Genomic DNA, 19,298 nt, shown 5'->3' with positions numbered 1-19,298 from the left:
GGGGAGTGGAGTTTGCAGGAGACAATTAGTTCGCTTAATTGGTTCATAACTCTCAGAGACTCCTGGCCAAGTTTTGCAGATCTCGGCCTGTCAGCTCTCCAAGCCAGAGAAGGTCTGTGACTGTAAATCCTCCCTTGAAAGACTTTGCTGGATGTGAAGGAGCAAAATTCACAGTCAATTAATAAAAGGGGGTTTTGTCGGGACAAGGAGTTTGCTTCATGCTTTTTGGAAGCCTTGATCAGAACAGATACAATCGGGAACTTTTAAGAAGTGTGGACTCCCAACTCCCAGAATTGCACTCTCTTCTTAAAGTTCTTAAAAACACTGCCTTAAAACATTAAACAGACTTTGCAATTCTGCAGAAATTGCAGACCAGAGGAAAAAAGTGGGGGGAAGCACATACAGGAATATAGAAAGAGCGATGCAAGCTTCAAACTTAACAACTTTTCAGATGAAAAATTCCCTTTTCAAAGTTGAGGATGGGGGGAAGGAATTTAGGCTCCAGCTGAAAGCCTGTTCAATTTGGGCTTTTTAATGTGGTCTTAATAAAATAAAAAAATCGTAACTGGCATCAGAAATACACAGAGAGGAAGATGAACAGGAAGAAAAAGGAGGTGGGAAGCTAAATTCCTTACAGCCAATTGGAGGCCTCCTTACAAACGGCCCCAAGCGGCGCCAAACCAACTTCCACGCCCTCCTCTGATTGGACGGCAGTAGATGTCCACGCGGGCGAGGGTTGCAGGTCGGGTATTTCCCAACCCCTGAATGCGATTGAATTGATTTCGGATTATTTTGCTCCTGGCGCTGCCCCGCCAGATGCCGTAGCGCTCCACCTGGCAAGGAAATATTGCAATATCTGCTCTCGTTTCGGTTGCGCGCACGGGTGAAAAAACATTACAGCTGCTGCTCCCTGCGGACTTTGACAACGGAACAACTTTGCACAACTGGCTTCCGGTGGAGACGTTTGAACACCTAGATTGCCCAGGTAAGGCATCGGGTTTGAGCTTCAAACAGAAATTCTGCCCTTCCAGAGGCAGACGGTTTGTTTTGTCTTCCGACAGACAGACAGACAGACAGATGAGAGAGGAGGGGGTAGATTATAGATAGACGTGGTGAGAAAGAGAGGAGGAGATAGATCGATAGATGATGATGATAGATAGATAGATAGATAGATAGATAGATAGATAGATAGATAGATAGATAGATAGATAGATAGATGAGAGAGGAAGGGAGGGATAGATAGATAGATGATGATAGATAGATAGATAGATAGATAGATAGATAGATAGATAGATAGATAGATAGATAGATAGATGAGAGAGGAAGGGAGGGATAGATAGATAGATGATAGATAGATGGATGGATGGGTGGGTGGGTGGGTGGGTGGATGGATGGATGGATGGATAGATAGATAGATGGATGAGAGAGGGGGGATGGATAGATGGATGGATGACAGGGGGGATAGATAGATTATAAATAGATAGACAGATATGAAAGAGAGGAGGGATAGGTAGGTAGGTAGGTAGGTAGATAGATAGATAGATAGATAGATAGATAGATAGATAGATAGATAGATAGATCAGGATAGATCAGGATAGATTATAGATAGATGTGTGTGAGAGAGAAGGGGATAGATAGATAGATAGATAGATAGATAGATAGATAGATAGATAGATAGATAGATAGATAGATAGATGATAGATGGATGGATGGATGGATAGATGGATAGATGGATGAGAGAGGGGGGATGGATAGATGGATGGATGACAGGGGGATAGATTATAAATAGATAGACAGATAGACAGATATGAAAGAGAGGAGGGGATAGGTAGGTAGGTAGGTAGGTAGGTAGATAGATAGATAGATAGATAGATAGATAGATAGATAGATAGATAGATGATAGATGATAGATAGATAGATAGATAGATAGATAGATAGATAGATAGATAGATAGGGATAGATTATAGATAGATAGATGTGAGAGAGAGAGAAGGGGATAGATAGATAGATAGATAGATATAGATAGATAGATAGATAGATAGATAGATAGATAGATAGATAGATAGATAGATAGATAGATAGATGATAGATAGATAATATGACTTTCCTCTCTTAATGAAGAACTACTCAAGGAGCATATTTGCATAGCTTCTGTATTTGGAAAAACAAATAGCAAATAACGCTGATTTCAATCAGCTTATTTCTCAACCTGGGTGCCTTTCTGACGGGTGGACTTCAACTCCCAGAATTCTCTAGCCGCCAACTTTGGACTTTGGCTTTGCAATTGTGCAGTGGCAAGTACTGATAAGTACCGTTAAACCAGCTATTCTCTTTCTCCTCTTTAGATGCACCATGTCTTCGGGAGACCAGCCGCTGCCGCCGCAGGTTCACCCCCTGATTAAGCCAACCTTCACTGAAAAGCAAGCCGCCGAACTGGTCCGAAGGATATTTGGACTGGAAGCCTCCCAGCTCAGGCCGCTGCCCAGCTACGATGATCAGAACTTCCACGTGAGCGCCGCTTCCTTCCCAGAGAAAGGAGAAAGCCCTGGGGACTTTGTCCTCAAAATTATAAACGCTGAAGATAGCCAGAATTCAGATCTGGTCGAGGTTCAGACTCGGATCATGATGTTTCTGAATGACGAGGGTTTTCCTGTGGCCATGCCGCGTCTCACCCTGGATGGCAAGGTGTTCTTTCTGGAAACAGTAGGTGAGGAAGCTGAACGTATTGTTGGCATCCAAATCCTGCCTTTTGTCTATTTCAGGGGTTGGCAATCTTAAACACTCAAAGAGCCGCAAAGGTCCTAATTGGAAGCCTGAATAGGATTGTGTAATGCAGCCGCGCGAGCGATACTGGGTGTACCTGTCCTCCGCGAGCTGCGCTGGCTACCAATTGTAAGAGCCGAGGTGGCGCAGTGGTTAGAGTGCAGTACTGCAGGCCACTTCAGCTGACTGTTATCTGCAGTTCGGCAGTTCTAATCTCACCGGCTCAAGGTTGACTCAGCCTTCCATCCTTCCGAGGTGGGTGAAATGAGGACCCAGACTGTGGGGGCGATATGCTGACTCTGTAAACCGCTTAGAGAGGGCTGGAAGCCCTATGAAGCGGTATATAAGTCTAACTGCTATTGCTATTGTCTCCGGACGCAATTCAAGGTGTTGGTTATCACCTTTAAAGCCCTACATGGCTTAGGGCCAGCGTACCTGCGAGACCACCTACTGCCACATACCTCCCAACGGCCGGTAAGATCCCACGGATTGGGCCTCCTTCGGATGCCATCAGGCAGACAGTGTCGGCTGGCAGGCACCCGGAGGAGAGCCTTCTCTGTGGCTGCTCCGACCCTTTGGAATCAGCTACCCCCGGAGATCCGGACCTTACCCACTCTCATGGCCTTCAGGAAAGCTGTAAAAACCTGGCTGTTCCGGCAGGCCTGGGGCTGTTGACCGCATTGTTAAGGTCCAGCCCCGATTAGAACGAATGTGTGTCTTGTGAATTTTTTAACTATCTTTTTTTTATTTCCTTTTCTTTTTTTATTTCCTTTTCTTTTTTTTCCTCTTTCTTCTTTTGTAAGCCGCCCGGAGTCCTTCGGGATTGGGCGGCATATAAATTTTAACAATAAATAAATAAATGTGTGCTTTTTTTAAAATGGTAAATATTTCCCAAGACGTTTGTTCCATACTGGACTTTTTCCGACCGAGAATGCATCTCAGTTGTGCAATAACTATGAAGCGACTACTAATCTAAAATCTCTCCACCTCTTAAGATACTGGATCTCTCACCCAGAGGTTTGTGGTGAGGTTGTTGAGCTACTTGCCTGGAAAAACTGTAGCCACCATCCCTGTGACCCCTCCGATTCTCTACGACATTGGACGGATGGCAGCCAGACTCGACAAGACGCTGGCGGAGGTGAGGTTGTACGATGGGGCTTTATAGATAAAAAGAAATGGGAATTTATTTCTCTGTTAGGCCATTGGTAGAATTTGATCCCAGGTTTGCCTGTCCAAGGGACTTTGCAGCTTCATATAGAGAAGGAGTATGGGAAATTGAATCCATAAAGCTTCCTGTTGTAACCACACTTTTTATTATGAGTGTCCAACGTTGCCACTTTAAGATCTGTGGACTTCAACTCCCAGAATTCCCCATCCAACGTGGCTAGCTGGGGAATTCTGGGAGCTGAAGTCCACAGGTCTTAAAATGGCCAACATTGGACACTCTATCTATCTATCTATCTATCTATCTATCTATCTATCTATCTATCTATCTATCTATCTATCATCTATCTATCTATCTATCTATCATCTATCTATCTATCTATCTATCTATCTATCTATCTATCTATCTATCTATCTATCTATCTATCTATGGATCTATCTATCTATGGATCGATCTATCTATCTATCTATCTATCTATCTATCTATCTATCTATCTATCTATTATTCAATAATTGCAACAGTCTAGCTAGACAATAGAGAGCCCACGATATTAGGGCTTCATTAAATACTGCCTTGATAAAATACCTATAACCTGGTATTTATCAGTGGGATTCAGGAATCAGAATAGAATAAATAGAGTAACAGAGTTGGAAGGGACCTTGGAGGTCTTCTAGTCCAACCCCCTGCCTAGACAGGAAACCCGATACCATTTCAGACACATGGTTATCCAACATCTTTTTAAAAACCTCTTTTAAAAAGGGGTATCCATACTAGTTGCTGCATTAGAACAATATAAACTCTGCAGTCCAATCCCTCTGGAATGATGTTATCAGTCCAAAGGTATGTCCATTATCTTTGCAAAAAAAAATATGATTTGTTTACTGTGTTTTCTTCTCACTTCAAAGAAATTCCAGCATCCGTTGATAAAAAGTTTACACAGGGGTGAATTTATCTGGAATCTGTCAAATGTTCCTCTTCTGAAAAATTACCTGTATGCTCTTGGCAAGAACGAATACCTGGACGCAGTGAAACAGGTGATTGAGCAGTTCCAAGTTAACGTCCTTCCAAAACTGAGCTCTTTTCGATCCTGTAAGTATTTTTATTTGGTTATGATAAGATCTCTCTTTTGCTTTACCTTTAGTCATGGCAAGCTGGAGAAACAACCTTCTGCTGTTTTAATTGTTGCAAGGCTCCCCTTCCTTCCTTCCTTCCTTCCTTCCTTCCTTCCTTCCTTCCTTCCTTCCTTCCTTCCTTCCTTCCTTCTTTCCTTTGTTCTTTCCTTCTTCTTTCCTTCTTTCTTTAATTTATTTAACCTGCTACCCATGTTAACCACAAGGTGACTCTGGGCAGCATACAATTTAAAAATAATACAACAATATTTATACAATAAGAGCAGTGCACTATAACAATACAAATTATCAGATATAAATAAAACTAAAAGTGGAAAGAAGTAGGCTGAACGGCAGAGAAGGTGGTGGAATCTGTTATTAATCTATCAACTACCTCCACCGTGATGTTTCCCCATTGTAAGATGGGCAGCTATGCAAATTAGATGGGAGGACAGATAGATATAGAAACAGACAGACTTTATCTCTGGTTAAATAGAGATAAAGATGATAGATTAGATTAGATTAGAGTTTTTAAGAAGATGTTGGATAACCATGTGTCTGAAATGGTATAGGGTTTCCTGTCTAGGCAGGGGGTTGGACTAGAAGACCTCCAAGGTCCCTTCCAACTCTGTTATTCTCTTTATTCTATTCTGAGTCCTGAATCCCACTGATAAATACCAGGTTATAGGTATTTTATCAAGGCAGTATTTAATGAAGCCCTAATATTGTGGGCTCTCTATTGTTTATTTGTCTGGCTAGACTGTTGCAATTATTGAATGATAGATAGATAGATAGATAGATAGATAGATAGATAGATAGATAGATAGATAGATAGATAGATGATAGATAGATAGATAGATAGATAGATAGATAGATAGATAGATGTAGTAGATAGATGATAGATAGATAGATAGATAGATAGATAGATAGATAGATAGATGATAGATAGATGTAGTAGATAGATGATAGATAGATAGATAGATAGATAGATAGATAGATAGATAGATAGATAGATAGATAGATAGATAGATAGATAGATGATAGATAGATGATAGATAGATGATAGATAGATAGATAGATAGATAGATAGATAGATAGATAGATAGATGATAGATAGATGATAGATAGATAGATAGATAGATAGATAGATAGATAGATAGATAGATAGATAGATAGATAGATAGATGTAGTAGATGATAGATAGATGGATGGATGGATGGACGGACGGACGGACAAACCGACAGACTAGATATGAGAGAGATCCCTTCTCAAGCAAAGCTGTTCCATCGTCAAGTGTCTCTTCCTTTCTAGAAGATGCTTCCAAGGCTGAATTAAATTAAATTAAATCTCTTTGAGGCAGATGGGCGGTTAAGAAATACAAACTATAAATAAATAAATCTGCTGCTTCTGTCTTTTTTTCCAACAACTGTTTGTACCCTTAACCACCAGAACAGCCGTGAAAATGTTCCATCCCTCTCTAAACCCTCCCTAAAGTGTTTTGTGACGCAAGGGAAGCGCATCCTTCCCTAAAGTTCACAATCCACGTAGCCTCAAGTGACCTTCTCTGTCCTCCATTCAGGCATCAATCACGGGGACTTCAATGACCACAATCTTCTAGTTGACGTGGTTTCCGCATCCCCTCCAGAACTGCAGTACAGAATCTCCGGGATCTTGGATTTCAGCGATATGAGTTACGGCTACTATGTGTTTGAAGTCGCCATCGCCATCATGTACATGATGATCGAAAGCAAAGAGCCTCTCTCGGTGGGGGGACACGTCCTGGCTGGGTTTGAAAGCGTGGTCCCTTTGACCCCGGAAGAGCGAGGCGCCCTCTTTCTCCTGGTGTGCGGGAGGTACGCCCAGTCGCTGGTGGTCGCCGCTCACACCACCCTCCTGCACCCAGAGAACGAAGAATATTTAATGATCACGGCCAAAACGGGGTGGAAGCATTTGATGATGCTAGTCGAGATGGGCCGAGAGACGGTTGAACAAATCTGGTTTCAGACAGCAGAGTCCTATCGGAAATGACCCGCCACCATCTTTGAGAACACCGTTAACAGATATTATCAAGGTGGAAATTAGGAGAAGTTGGCAGAATTTGTTTTTTTTAAAAAGCACACCTGGGAAAGTTTATGTTGCTACTGAAGAATTGTTTTCAGGCCCGGTTATACGTGTAAAATACGGTTAGGTTTTATTTTGGCGAAGAGAGAAAGGAAATATCGAACTGTCTTGCTTTTGCATTCAGATGTTCCTCTGGGAATTGGCAGCAAAAATCAGTCTTCCTGCAGAATGGAAATTTGTTGACATCTTCATTAGCACATTCTGCCCTTTTTTTGAATAAAGCAATGCTTCTTCGTAGCTTTTGTCAGAGAGTTGGTATGAAGCACCTGTCAGCTTTTGCCCCCGTCTGCTATGGAGAGAATTCATAGAAAATGGTTGTAAATCTTCCTCTGAACATTCAGTAAAGTGGTTTTATTAAACTGTGTATCTCTCTGCAAAGCACAAAAAAACCCCTTTTGGGCCTCCTAAGACTTGATATCCATGTTAAAAATGGGAAATCCAAGGCTAATAGGCTACGTTGTGAAAGTTTATTTCCTCCTTTGGAAAACTCCACAAGAGACTTCAATGCCCTGGGCATTAAAAACTCCATTGAGGCTCAGTTCCTCTGCAATAAAAAACCAAATTGCTGCTGGATTTCAATAAAATATATAGAAAAGACCTCTTGCAAAGTATAGCCATGTTTTATTTACATATTTGCTTTTAAAAGACAAAACACAACATCAGGGTTTCCCCCCCCCCCCCCTACACATATTTTGGAGTCCTTGAGTGTGAAAGAGCATGATTATTTATTGTTAGTCTTACAAAATGCATCCTTATTTGAGCTCCTTTACTCTCCATGCAAGTTTTCTCGGCCGTACAGAGCATGGCTTGCCACCTCTCCCTTCAAGATGCTCGTTCCCAGTCTGGATTACCTAGTGGTCTCCCATCCAAAGTCATACCCCACCCTTTCAAGATTTATTCTACTTAAGTTTATATAAATTATATTTCTATGCCTGTCAGCCAAGAGCTGCCTTCTGCTGAAATAGGAGACACCTTTGATTCATATTATACACCCAGCATAAATATCCAGACTGTTTGAATTCCCTCCCTTCCCACAACAAACATGGCGCTCGAGGCCACGCTCCGGAAGTTCCGGCTCGAAAAAGGACCCGTCTAGGAGTCGAAATCTGTATCTCTACTCCGCCTCTCGCCCAGCCGGCTCCCTGAGCGGGTCGGGAGTGCGCAGGCGCGAGGCGACCATTTTGGAAGGCGGCGGAGGTGAGGATGAGGGGGGTCTCTCTCTCTTCGAGGGGAGCCGGACGCCGCCGGATCGGAGCCCCTCCTGGGGCAGGGTGACGGGACGGGGGCGGCTCCGGCTGCCGAAGCGGGTGGGGGCGTTCCTCTGCCGGCTGTCTTCCCCGGGACTATCGCCTTTCTCCCGGCTGGGAGGATGACTGTGCAGCTCCGATAGGGAAAAAATGGCTCTCAGCGGGTTGATTGATTGATTGGTGGGTTTGATTGGCAGGCAGGTGTATTGACAGGCTGACAAGGGAGCGGGTGGGCGTAAGTAGGTAAGAAGTTCCTAAGAAGGCACCATAATGGGTCGGTGGGCAAGTGGGGAAGTAGGTGATGGGGCAGGTGGGTGATGGACGGACAGAGCAATGGAGCCATTCAACGCAAAATATACAGAATGACAGGGGCTGGGTGGGTGAGTAGGTGGGTGGGTGGCTGGTGTAGGGTCCCCTGCTTGAGCAGGGCGGTGGACTAGGTCAGTGTTTCTCAACCTTGGCAACTTGAAGATGTCCGGACTTCAACTCCCAGAATTCCCCAGCCAGCATTCGCTGGCTGGGGAATTCTGGGAGTTGAAGTCCGGACATCTTCAAGTTGCCAAGGTTGAGAAACACTAGACTAGATAACAGTGGTCTCCAACCTTGGCAACTTTAAGACTTGTGGCAACTTTAAGACTTGTGGACTTCAACTCTCAGAACTCTGGGAGTTGAAGTCCACAAGTCTTTAAAGTTGCCAAGGTTGGAGACCACTGGACTAGAAGACCTCCAAGGTCCCTTCCAGCTCTGATTGATTGATCACTGGAGTTTTTTTCAGAAGAGACAGTAAGCCACTTGTCTCAAATTGCATAGGATCCCCTTCTTGAGCAAGGGGTTGGACTAGAAGATCTCCAAGGTCTCTTCCAGCTCTGTTCCAATTGATTGATCACTGGAGTTTTATTTTCAGAAGAGATGGTCAGCCACTTGTCTCAAATTGCATAGGATCCCCTTCTTGAGCAAGGGGTTGGACTAGAAGACCTCCAAGGTCCCTTCCAGCTCTGATTGATTGATCACTGGAGGGTTTTTTTTTCAGAAGAGACGGTCAGCCACTTGTCTCAAATTGCATAGGGTCCCCTTCTTGAGCAAGGGGTTGGACTAGAAGACCTCCAAGGTCCCTTCCAGCTCTGTTCTGATTGATTGATCACTGGAGTTTTGTTTTTTTTTCAGAAGAGACGGTCAGCCACTTGTCTCAAATTGCATAGGGTCCCCTTCTTGAGCAAGGGGTTGGACTAGAAGATCTCCAAGGTCCCTTCCAGTTCTGTTCTGATTGATTGATAACTGGAGTTTTTTTTTCAGAAGAGACAGTCAGCCACTTGTCTCAAATTGCATAGGGTCCCCTTCTTGAGCAAGGGGTTGGACTAGAAGACCTCCAAAGGTCCCTTCCAGCTCTGTTCCGATTGGATGCTCACCTTTTCAAAAGTAGTTTGCTCTTGCCGCAGCCTCCTCCTTCCTAGGACTGAGAGAGAAGGGGCAGCCCAAGGTTATCCAGCTGACCTCATACCTAAGACAGGACTAGAACTCATGGTCTCCTGGTTTCTAGCTTGGTGCTACTAACGAGCAGGCTCTTTGTACCAAGAGTATTCTGTTTTCTGAATGCAAAACCTTGATTGCTTTCTGTCCTTATTTGTGGTATATCCTGGAGAATCTAGTTGAATGCATGGGAAATTGGATGATGTCACCCAGCTGGTTTTGGGTCTAAGGCAGGACTTGAACTCATGGTCACCCGGTTTCTAGCTCAATGCTCCAGTCACTTTTTTTCAACAAAGGCCCGATCTCGCCCTGTATTCCTAGCCATTTGCTGATAATTGCAACACTCTCCAAAGCATTGAGAAATTGCTTCTAGTTTTACTTTCACTTTTCACAACTTCAGCGAGTTAGAGAGGATTTTAAGCAAAAGGAAGTTATCTTTTATAGAACTAGTTCAGTAGCATTTGTGGACAAAGGATGAATCTTTGCTCTCCTAATATAATTCTTTTAACATCCACTCTTCCAGAGCCAGCTTTTCTTATTATCTCAGCATAGTTATATTGGAAGTTTGGAATGTTTTGATTTTGACGTGTCAAATTTCTAATCCGTGCATAATTCAATTTTTTTTTCTCTCTTTCTCTCTTTTACAGCGTTGTCTAACCCAGAAGCACCATGGTGAGTTTCTGTGTCCCAATTTCAAAACTTAGGTTGTGTAGATCATAAATGTTAGGCTGTATGTATCAGAGCAGCTATGCAGTCTTGTCCATTCATTCTCAGAAATCCAGTTTATAATGAAATTATTAAACATGAATCCCCACTATACCAATTCCACCTGCCTACAGTAGTGTTCCACAATCTTGACACTTTGAAGATGTATGGACTTCAACTACCAGAATTCCCCTGCCATGAGAATAGGATTCCATACATCATATTATCAAGAATAATTGTCCTCCCCTTTTCCAGAGAAAAAGTAAACTCTCCTGTACTTCTCAGTCACTTCTTTGTGGGTCCCAGTGAATATTTATTCATCCATTAAATTTATATGCTGCCCATCTTCCCAATAAGGTGACTGAGTAGCCTATTCAAATTTGGGCTAATTTCATAGGAAATGCAGTGGTGCAGAGCCATACCATACCTAACGTATGTTAACAGAACTTAGCATATGAAGAACGGTTGCAGGAACTGGGTATGTCTAGTTTAATGCAAAGAAGGACTAGGGGAGACCTGATAGCAGTCTTCCAATATCTCAGGGGCTGCCCCAAAGAAGAGGGAGCAATCTTCCAATATCTCACGGGCTGCCACAAAGAAGGGGGAGTCAAACTATTCTCCAAAGCACCAGAAGTCAAGAGAAGAAGCAATGGGTGGAAACTAATCAAGGAGAGAAGCAACTTAGAACTAAGGAGAAACTTCCTGACAGTCACAACAATTAATCAGTGGAACAGTTTGCCTCCAGAAGTTGTGAATGCTCCAACACTGGAAGTCTTTAAGAAGATGTTGGATATCCATTTATCTAAAGCAGCCTAGGGTTTCCTGTCTAAGCAGGGGGTTGGACTAGAAGACCTCCAAGGTCCCTTCCAACTCTGTTATTCTATTCTATTCTAAGGTGCTCCTTACTGTCCCAGCGATTGGGAGTGTTAATAGCAATAGCAGTAGACTTATATACCGCTTCATAGGCCTTTCAGGCCTCTCTAAGCGGTTTACAGAGAGTCAGCATATTGCCCCCAACAATCTGGGTCCTCATTTTACCCACCTCGAAGGATCACCCTTTTTGTCATTGAGTGCTTTATTCATTAACAGAAGAAACTTTTCCCTTGCAGTCTCGAAGATATGATTCTCGAACGACCATCTTTTCCCCTGAAGGTAATTTCGTGGCAAAAAGAGAAAAGCAGCCAGAACCAGATACCCATGGCTTCAGAGATGCTCTAAATTGAATTCCAGCTCTCTGATCCCATATCTAGGATTATAAGTAATAGCAAACATTTGGTTCTTTGTTACCAAAGCAACGAATATTGCATTATCATTGCATTATTATTTTGCATTTAACATTGCTGCTAAAAAGGAGAGTTGTGAACATATAATTTCATTCCCCCTTTTTTTTCAGCTGAGAGAGCTAGGTATTGAAGAGAAGAATTAGGGGGTTGGGGCAATTCCAGAATTATGGGTTGCTACATCACTGGAGCTTTTCAAAAGTACTCTAGAGCAGTGTTTCTCAACCTTGGCCACTTGAAGATGTCTGGACTCGGGATTGGGCGGCATATAAACCCATTAAATTGCGAATTACCGTTGTACAGACAGTTGGCTTCAGGGTCCTGATGCTTCAGTGAGAGGTGATAGGCTCAGATTTGACCCCCTTAACACCTCTCTCCGTGGTCTTCTCTCAGGTCGTCTGTACCAAGTTGAATATGCAATGGAAGCCATAGGCCATGCTGGGACCTGCTTGGGAATTCTTGCCAACAACGGAGTGCTGTTAGCAGCAGAAAGACGGAACATCCACAAGCTTCTGGACGAAGTCTTTTTTTCAGAGAAAATATATAAACTCAACGAGTGAGTGAGATTCTGCAGGAATTTTTCTTTCTGTTTTTAAATCTGCACGCTTCACAGATGCTCTCTTTGAAGTCATCAGATTCTGGGGTTTCTGTTGAAACTTGAGATCATTGGAAATGTTCAGGGAATGGTTTCTTCAGGTAGAAGAGAATATTTGTAGCTTGGGTGTGAACTGTGAGATTCTTCGTGGTCTGTGAGCTTGGTGGTTTTCTTGCAAACATTTCATGACCGAACTAGGTTACATCATCAATAGCAATAGCAATTAGACTTATATACCGCTTCCTAGGGCTTCAGGCCCTCTCTAAGCGATTTACAGAGTCAGCATATCGCCCCCAACAACAATCCGGGTCCTCATTTTACCCACCTCGGAAGGATGGAAGGCTGAGTCAACCCTGAGCCGGTGAGATTTGAACAGCCGAACTGCAGAACTGCAGTCAGCTGAAGTAGCCTGCAGTGCTGCATTTAGCCACTGCGCCACCTTGGCTCTATCAGTGCTAGAAGGGAGGGGGGTTTGCGAGGGGAAGGAGGAGGAGGAGGAAGAGTTGTTATCTGAGCTTGGTGGTTTTCTTGCAGACATTTCATGATCCAACTAGGTAACATCATCAGTGCTAAAAGAGAGGAGGAAGAGAACTGGAGGAGGACGACGACTGCTCTGTAAACTTGATTTGTCTCCTTGTAGATGTTTCATTACCAAACTAAGTACATCAGTGATGTTAGCACTGATGATGTTGCCTCGTTTGGTAAGGAAACATCTGCAAGGAAACCACCAAGCTCACAGACCACCAGCGTCCCGACAGTACTTTTCAGGCCAAGATCCACATTGAGGCTGAAGATAGAACGCCTGGGGAGTGATGTTGGGGGGGTCACGACAAAGTAGGGATCCCTTGACTTAAAATAAAACCAGCTCCAGTTTTAACCATGTGCACATGTAATGGAATATTTACGGTTGCATAGAGTTCCACTTCTTTAGTGTTTCTAACTTTTGCCATTCAAAAATTTGTGGACTTCAACTCCCAGAATTCCCCAGCCAGCCTTCCCCCAAGGTCACGCCTGCCAGATGTGTTGCCTTGCTAATCCCATCTTTTCCATCAGCCTCACCACCTGCATGTCTCGTCTCTTGCTCTGAGGCCTTTGATAGTTGGCATGGCTGGCAAAAAAAACCCCAGATGATTGCAGAATAGACCGCAGAACTCCCGGTCTCACTCAGATCCCTTATATGTTTCAGAGATATGGCCTGCAGCGTGGCCGGCATAACTTCAGACGCCAACGTGCTCACCAACGAACTGCGGTTGATTGCACAAAGGTACGAGGGCGGCCTGATATTTCTCAGCTGACGACAAACCACAAACGTATTTGGAAACTAACGTTCATCAGGGGGGCAAAACTAGCTTGAATTATTATTGTATTAAAGGCTAGAACCCATGAGGAGGAAACTACTTGCTTTAAGTATTTTTAATTAAGTGTCTTGCAACATGCAAGGTGGGGGAATATATTCAAAATTGTGCAGGTGTTTCTAAGGCTGCCCAGCGCCTTCCATGTTAAGCGTCCACCAAAACAGTATTCAGAAATTCAGAGTTACCTGAGAGGCTGTTTTTAAAGACTTTTAAAGCAATTCTTTACAAGCTAGCAGCTGCTTTTCATCCCATCACTCCGCGCCCCCCACCCCCCAGATACTTTGCATTGATGGGCCGTATCCGGCCCATAGTTTGAGGATGCCTATCCTAAAGCTTGAATTTATTCACACTAAAGCTTAGTGATGGGGCTGTTTCTATCCCCATTAACGGAGAGAAGGATTCTGTTTCACAGTCTCATATGCAATCTCTCTTAAAGTTTCAAAGTTTAATAGCATTTGTATGCTGCCCAATCCCGTAGGACTCCGGGCGGCTAACAATACAAATAAATCAAAAAGAAGGGAAGGAAAGAAAAGATAGATTTAAAAAACACACCATGCACTCCGTTCCAAGTGGGGCTGGACCATATTTTGGGGTCAACAGCCTCAGGCCTGCCAGAACAGGCAGGTTTTAGTGGCTTTACGGAAGGCCGAGAGAGTGGGAAGGGTCCGGATCTCTGCGGGGAGATCATTCCACAGGGCCGGGGCAGCTACAGAGAAAGACCTCCCCCTAAGTAGTCGCCAACCGGCATTGCCCGGTTGACGGCACCCAAAGGAGGCCCAATCTGTGTGATCTTATAGGTCGTTGGGAGGTATGTGGCAGGAGGCGGTCCCGTAGGTATCCAGGTCATAAGCCATGTAGGGCTTTAAAGGTAACGACCAGCACCTTGAAGAGACCGATGGGAAGCCAGTGCAGCTCGCGGAGGATAGGTGTAACATGGGTGTACCTAGGTACACCCGATATCGCTCGCGCGGCCGCATTCTGGACCAATTGTAGTCTCCGAACACTCTTCAGGGGCAGCCCCAAGTAAAGCGCATTGCAGTAACCAAGCCTAGAGGTGAACGAGAGCATGAGTGACCATTTGAAGTGCCTCCCGGTCTAGAGGGGTTTCTTTTTCAGTTGTAGCTTCTGCATCCTTGGCATGTTTCTTGTTATTTTCGTGTTTCAGATATCTGTTGCAGTATCAGGAGCCAATTCCTTGCGAGCAGTTAGTAACAGCCCTCTGTGATATCAAACAAGCCTATACACAGTTTGGAGGTAACTTTTTGTAATTTGTCAGATGAAGTTAAGTGTGGCAGAAATGTTTGGCTCATGGAAGGAACACCTGTCATATTCCTGTGGTGTGTTGAAGGATGCTTTATTGGCTCTAGAAAGCTAACAAGGTATGACAGACAGACTTCATCTGTCTGATGAAGTTAAATCCCTTCAGGGAACAGATTTAATTTCTTCTAGGTCGGCCACAAAAGTCTGTTTGAAAGTTTAAAAGAAAACACACAGCTTATTTTAAGTTTTGCTTTCTTTTTATAAAGTTGATTCACAGATTTGGGTACAGTTAGTCTCTAAATAAATAAACCACCCTCCTCCTCATCTGTGCAGGTGGTTCTCGATTTACAGCTATAATTCCTCCCAACATTTCTGCTGTTTTGTGAGTTTTGCCCCGTTTTACGACCTTCCTTGCCACATTTGTTAAGTGAATCACTGCAGCTGTTTAAATTAGCTGTTAAACGGTTGTTAAATGAATCTGGCTTCCCCCTTAGTCACAAAAGGTGACCAGATGACCCCAGGACTCTGCAACGGTCATAAAGTCACTTTTTTCAGTGCCGTGGTAACTTGGAACCGTCACTAAACAGACTGTTGTAAGTCAAGGACTACCTGTATAATTTTACACTTGGAAAGAGTGTGTTAGAATTTATCTCACGGAGCAGTTCTTGGCAGTGTTTTTCCCTTGGTGAATTGCATCGCTTCATTTAAATCACCCTTATGCTTAACAGGAAAGCGTCCTTTTGGTGTTTCGCTGCTTTACATTGGCTGGGATAAACATTACGGTTTCCAATTGTATCAGAGCGATCCAAGCGGGAATTACGGCGGTTGGAAAGCCACCTGCATTGGAAACAACAGTGCTGTAAGTTTGTTTATTTACCTGTGCGTCCACCTAGCCAATTTTGAAACCCCCCCCATCTCCCACAAAGGGATGTTACCGCCTTGGGTGCCCATGTTTTCTCCTGCATGTTTGAAGGCTTGGAGAATTCTTGAAAAAGGCATTCTGCAGGAATAAACTCTGATCTTAGCAGGTAGAAAAATAATCCCGTGGAAGGGGGGAAACCCTTATCTCTGCAAAGGAACCTTGGAAAGTATTCAGAAACTTCAACCATGTAGTGAAAAACACAGCAGCTAAGACTATTAAGGGAAGGGGTTAGGGGTCCTATAGATCCATATTGTTTTAACAGGGTGGATTTAGGCAGGATTCAGACATTTTTCAACTAGGAATGTCTTTCAAAGAGAAGTCCATTAACTATGGGTGTGAAGTAAAGCCACTATTCTTTCGCTGAGTCCTCGGTAATTTCTAGTGGAATTTAATATTGCTGTGGCTTGCTCTATAGAATTCTTCGTTCTTTCTATATTCTTGGGTTGGTTTTATTTTTAACTGATCCTTTGGGGAATCCTGATTGATAATTAAGAGATTTATGGTCATTTTGATGAATGGAAATATTGCACGTGTAGTTTGGGCGTTGCATTTTTTAAAAACTTTTTAAAACTTTTGTAATGTGTTTTTTTTTTTAATGTTGTACGCCGCCCTGAGTCCTTGGGAGAAGGGCGGCATATAAATCCAATAAACCAAACCAAACCAACCAAACCAAACCAAACCAAACAGGCTATTTTAATGTAATTTTAGCTTTGTAAGTTGCCCAGAGTCCCTTGCCTAAAATGGGCAGTTTTAAAAATTGAATGAATAAATGCATGAATGAATGAATCGGCAAGAATCAACTTTTCTGTTCTTTAACAGGCAGCTGTGTCAATGCTCAAACAAGATTACAAAGAGGGAGAAATGACTTTGCAATCCGCCCTTGCTTTAGCTGTCAAAGTCCTGAATAAAACTATGGACGTTAGTAAATTGTCAGCCGAGAAAGGTAAGCCTTGGCTCTGATGTGAGATCTTGGATATGGGTTTGGATTTCCTTAGAGAGGTGCTGTCCAAGTTGTCAAGAGTCTTGCTAGCTCCTGATTTATTGCACTTATTTAAAAAGCCTGTTGGATTTTAGGATGATGTAGTTAAAACAGTCCTGTCACCTCGAGTCTTTGGTAGTTAGGGGTTTTGGATTGTCTTGAGATAGATTTCGAGATGCTGATTGTGTGTTTCTATCTTCCTTAAATCAGCCTGTTGACTTTAGTAGGCAATTGAATTGTTTTATAAGAAGAAAAATAATAGCTTTCAGTGATCTATTTGCTCTATAAAGCTCTTGAAATCTTCAAATGGGACATGGTAGAAAAGTTTGCAATAAATCTTTTGGGCTATATCACCTCTCATAATGCCCAAAATAGTTTTCTGCAATATTCTGGGTGCTGTGAAAAATTGCTTTAAATTGTCAATTAGAAAACTAGAACAAAAATACAAGTTTGATAAGTTCTCTGAGGCCCACTTGGTTGTTATATTTTTTTGATTCAGTCAGACAATTCAGACATTAAAAGTTCCTTCCTCCCTCCCTCTTCCTTTCTTCCTACCTTCCTACCCTCTCTGTCTCCTTCCTTCCCATTTTCTTTTCCATGTCTTATCTTTCAGTTGAAATTGCAACCCTGACGCGAGAGAATGGAAAGACGATAATAAGAGTTTTGAAACAAAAAGAAGTGGAAGTATTGATAAAGAAACACGAAGAAGAAGAAGCCAAAGCAGAGCGTGAAAAGAAAGAAAAGGAGCAGAAAGAAAAGGATAAATAAATCAAGTACCTCGAAGAAGGAGCTGTTTCCGTAAACTGGCCCAATTTTGGAAGGGCCGTTTATTGAATCCGTTCCTTTATATCACTGAAAGACATCACCTCTTTCGTCAATGAACAGAAATCTCTTTGTCATTGTATCTTTCTTTTATATTCCATAATAAAGTGGACAGTATTGTCACAGTACTATGTCCAAGTATAGTTACTTCTTCCTCGTCCACATTTCCTTTGGGACTGTCTTGCTGAAACCATAGGATCAGAAATGTTTCTAGCAGATCTCACTGATAGAAACATTTTCGTGTTTTCTTTTATCTCGTTATTGTACTAAACTTGGGGGATGCTGAGCGAAAATGAGGATTTTACACTTAGAAATGTGCACAGCGGCTTATGCAGTTTTCAGTCATTGCCGGAATATTTTTAATTGCAGGGTTCTGCTTACTTACATGCAAAAAAAAAGAGGGGGGGGAACCCCTTTGTGAAATAATACAATTTAGCACTTTGCCAACAGTTTTTGGACGCAGCTGCTGCACAACTGCAGCCCGTGTCTGGATTGATAACAAGACGGTGTCCTGGGAAATCAGTGCTTAACTGTTTTTAATCAATTTTTCAAATGCTTTTGGCAGCGCATAGCTCAACATTATGTTGGTTAAAACGTTGGATTTTACCAGGCTGAAAAGTGGGGGAAAGGCCGTAATTGGAACCATAATTTCATTGCAAAGCAAAGTGGCTGTTAAAGTGAGTCCTGTCCAGTTCGACAACTTTTTTTTTTTTTTGCTATGGTCCCTAAGTACACTTGTTAAGCACATGGTCATTAAGTGAGTCCATTGACTCTGCTTATCCATGGTTAACTGGGGAGATTGCAAATGGCAATCACACCACTCGGGAATGTCACACAACCATGATGTGATGGTAGGGATGCTGTTAACCGTCATAAGTCCAAGGACAGGACCACAGACACAAATCGCTTTTTTTCGGTGCCGTTGGTTACTAAACGAGTTAATATTTCTTGCCTTCTGCAAAATGCATTGTGCTGTGCCTGGCCCCTTCGAATAAATACAGAAATTGAACGGTCAACCCCCTTAAAAACAACCTTCCGAGCAATCCGGGAGATGGCTTTATTTATTTAAGATAATAGTTTTATTTATTTCGTGGATAACTGCTCCAACTGCATGGGTTTCCCAGCTTTCTTCGATGCTCCCCACGACAGCCCTGTGAGGTGGGCCGATGCGTTAGACCAGTGTTTCTCAACTTTGGCAACTTGAAGATGTCCGGACTTCAACTCCCAGAATTCCCCAGCCAGCAAATGCTGGCTGGGGAATTCTGGGAGTTGAAGTCCGGACATCTTCAAGTTGCCAAGGTTGAGAAACACTGCATTAGACAGCCTGGAGCAACGTTAAAGCAAAAAAACCCCAAACTTCAGAGTAATCCGGGTGGCAGTTTTATTTATTTTGAGATAGAGTTTTATTAATTTCATTTGTTTTTAGGGACACGGCGGCTCAGCAGCTAAGATGCTGAGCTTGTCGATCAGGAAGGTTCGGCGGTTCGAATCCCGTTATTTGTCCCAGC

The 19,298-nt window shown here is 43.0% G+C and overlaps 2 protein-coding genes across 3 annotated transcripts; both read left to right on the top strand.

Annotated features, from left to right (window-relative positions):
* Window positions 1-729: 729 nt before the first annotated feature.
* Window positions 730-7,143, top strand: HYKK (hydroxylysine kinase). 2 transcript variants are annotated; one of them, XM_087704035.1, is made up of 5 exons: window positions 730-985; window positions 2,346-2,707; window positions 3,759-3,901; window positions 4,834-5,017; window positions 6,617-7,143. In XM_087704035.1, exons 2-5 carry the CDS (start codon window positions 2,353-2,355, stop codon window positions 7,063-7,065), a joined length of 1,131 nt encoding a protein of 376 aa, XP_087560161.1. In that variant the 5' UTR covers window positions 730-985; window positions 2,346-2,352; the 3' UTR covers window positions 7,066-7,143. The 2 variants fall into 2 exon arrangements, with proteins under 2 accessions (XP_087560161.1, XP_087560162.1); XM_087704036.1 differs by lacking the exon at window positions 730-985 and having other exon boundaries at window positions 2,301-2,707.
* A 3,287-nt stretch (window positions 7,144-10,430) lies between these two features.
* PSMA4 (proteasome 20S subunit alpha 4) lies at window positions 10,431-17,937 on the top strand. Its single transcript, XM_087704037.1, has 8 exons — window positions 10,431-10,544; window positions 11,687-11,729; window positions 12,251-12,413; window positions 13,639-13,716; window positions 14,973-15,061; window positions 15,796-15,926; window positions 16,809-16,932; window positions 17,582-17,937. The coding sequence occupies exons 1-8, from the start codon at window positions 10,542-10,544 to the stop codon at window positions 17,734-17,736; spliced, it is 786 nt and encodes a 261-aa protein (XP_087560163.1). The 5' UTR covers window positions 10,431-10,541; the 3' UTR covers window positions 17,737-17,937.
* Window positions 17,938-19,298: the final 1,361 nt, after the last annotated feature.

Source organism: Thamnophis sirtalis, unplaced genomic scaffold, assembly GCF_051295495.1.
Source record: "Thamnophis sirtalis isolate CommonGarterSnake01/CBP01778 unplaced genomic scaffold, rThaSir2_p1.2 scaffold_2, whole genome shotgun sequence".
NCBI classification, from domain to species: Eukaryota; Metazoa; Chordata; class Lepidosauria; order Squamata; family Natricidae; genus Thamnophis; species Thamnophis sirtalis.
This window is presented reverse-complemented; position numbering and strand designations above follow the sequence as displayed.

Excerpts from the sequence above, each read along its gene's own strand:
- HYKK (XM_087704035.1), top strand. The coding sequence starts at position 2,353 with ATGTCTTCGGGAGACCAGCCGCTGCCGCCGCAGGTTCACCCCCTGATT. Across the intron at positions 2,708-3,758 it reads GTTCTTTCTGGAAACAGTAG|ATACTGGATCTCTCACCCAG; the intron begins GTGAGGAAGCTG and ends CCACCTCTTAAG. Across the intron at positions 5,018-6,616 it reads ACTGAGCTCTTTTCGATCCT|GCATCAATCACGGGGACTTC; the intron begins GTAAGTATTTTT and ends TCCTCCATTCAG.
- PSMA4 (XM_087704037.1), top strand. Across the intron at positions 11,730-12,250 it reads GACCATCTTTTCCCCTGAAG|GTCGTCTGTACCAAGTTGAA; the intron begins GTAATTTCGTGG and ends GTCTTCTCTCAG. Across the intron at positions 15,927-16,808 it reads GCATTGGAAACAACAGTGCT|GCAGCTGTGTCAATGCTCAA; the intron begins GTAAGTTTGTTT and ends GTTCTTTAACAG.